General features: G+C 35.7%; 1 protein-coding gene across 1 annotated transcript in view; it reads right to left on the bottom strand.

Annotated features, from left to right (window-relative positions):
• The window catches only part of LOC137619125 (probable glutamate receptor), a 40,821-nt gene extending 39,999 nt beyond the window's left edge, over positions 1 to 822 (bottom strand). Inside the window, exon 1 of the mRNA XM_068349314.1 lies at positions 675 to 822. Within this exon, the coding sequence (XP_068205415.1) occupies positions 675 to 822 (148 nt within the window). The remainder of the gene's footprint in view (positions 1 to 674) is intronic.
• Between the last annotated feature and the right edge of the window lie 333 nt (positions 823 to 1,155).

Raw genomic sequence — 1,155 nt, 5'->3', positions numbered from 1 at the left:
GAACATAAGCTAGTTGCACCACAAACAGCTATGGAAAGAATAATGATGGAAATAACACTAAGTTACAGAAAAAGAGCAACATGGATACAAGAACAAACAAAGTAAAGGATATTCTAACATGTAAGAAAAAGAAATGAACATGAGCAGGACATATAATGAAAATGAAAGATAATCAAAATCACCATCATCATCATCATATCCTCCTATGCGTATTGATGCAAAGGGCCACAGTTAGATTATTCCAGTCGTCTCTATCTTGAGATTTTAATTCAATATGTCCCCATTCACCATCTACTACTTCACACTGCATAGTCCTCAGCTATTTAGGCCTGGGTCCTTCAACTCTTCTAGTGCATTTTGGAGCCCAGTTGAAGGTTTGGTGAACTAATCTCTCTTGGGGGGTGCGAAGAGTATGTCCGAACCATCTTCATCTACCCCTCACTATGATCTCATACACATATGGTACTTGAGTAATCTCTCTTATAGTTTCATTTCTAATCCTGCCCTACCATTTAACTCCCGATATTCTTTGTTCTGAAATCTACAAAATTTGTTGGATATCATTTCATTGTCATACCACGACTCATATCCTTATAATAACACTGATGTCACTAAACTGATATATAGCCTGATTTTTATATGTAATTTCAGGTAATAAGATTTCGAGATTTTACTTAACCTAGCTATTGCGTGATTTTCTTTTTTCAATCTTTCATTAAACTCTAATTCGAAAGACACTATATTAGCAATCATAGTTCCTATATATTTGAATGATTCCACCTTATTAGTCCTTTCTCTTTCCAATGATATTTCATCTTCCATCGCATATTCCTTTCTCATCATCTCCTTCTTTCTTTCATTTATCTTAAGCCCAACCTTATATGATATTTCACGCATTCTGGTAAGCAAGCTTTGTATGTTCTGTGGCATTTCCTTAATAAAGACAGATTCGTCAGCATAATCTAGGTCTGCTAATTACCTGTTACCAATCCAGTACAATACTTCTTCTCCATTCCCAACTGCTCTCTACATTACAAAATCCATGAGGAGGGTAAACAACTTGAGTGAAAACACATTCCCTTGGAGTACTCCACAGTTCGCTCGAAATTTATTTGATAGGACTCCACTAACATTAACTTTGCACTTGCTATGTTC

The sequence above is a fragment of the Palaemon carinicauda genome, chromosome 25 (assembly GCF_036898095.1).
Source record: "Palaemon carinicauda isolate YSFRI2023 chromosome 25, ASM3689809v2, whole genome shotgun sequence".
NCBI lineage: Eukaryota > Metazoa > Arthropoda > Malacostraca > Decapoda > Palaemonidae > Palaemon > Palaemon carinicauda.
Note: the sequence above shows the minus strand (reverse complement) of the source record. Positions and strands in the feature narration are given on the sequence as shown.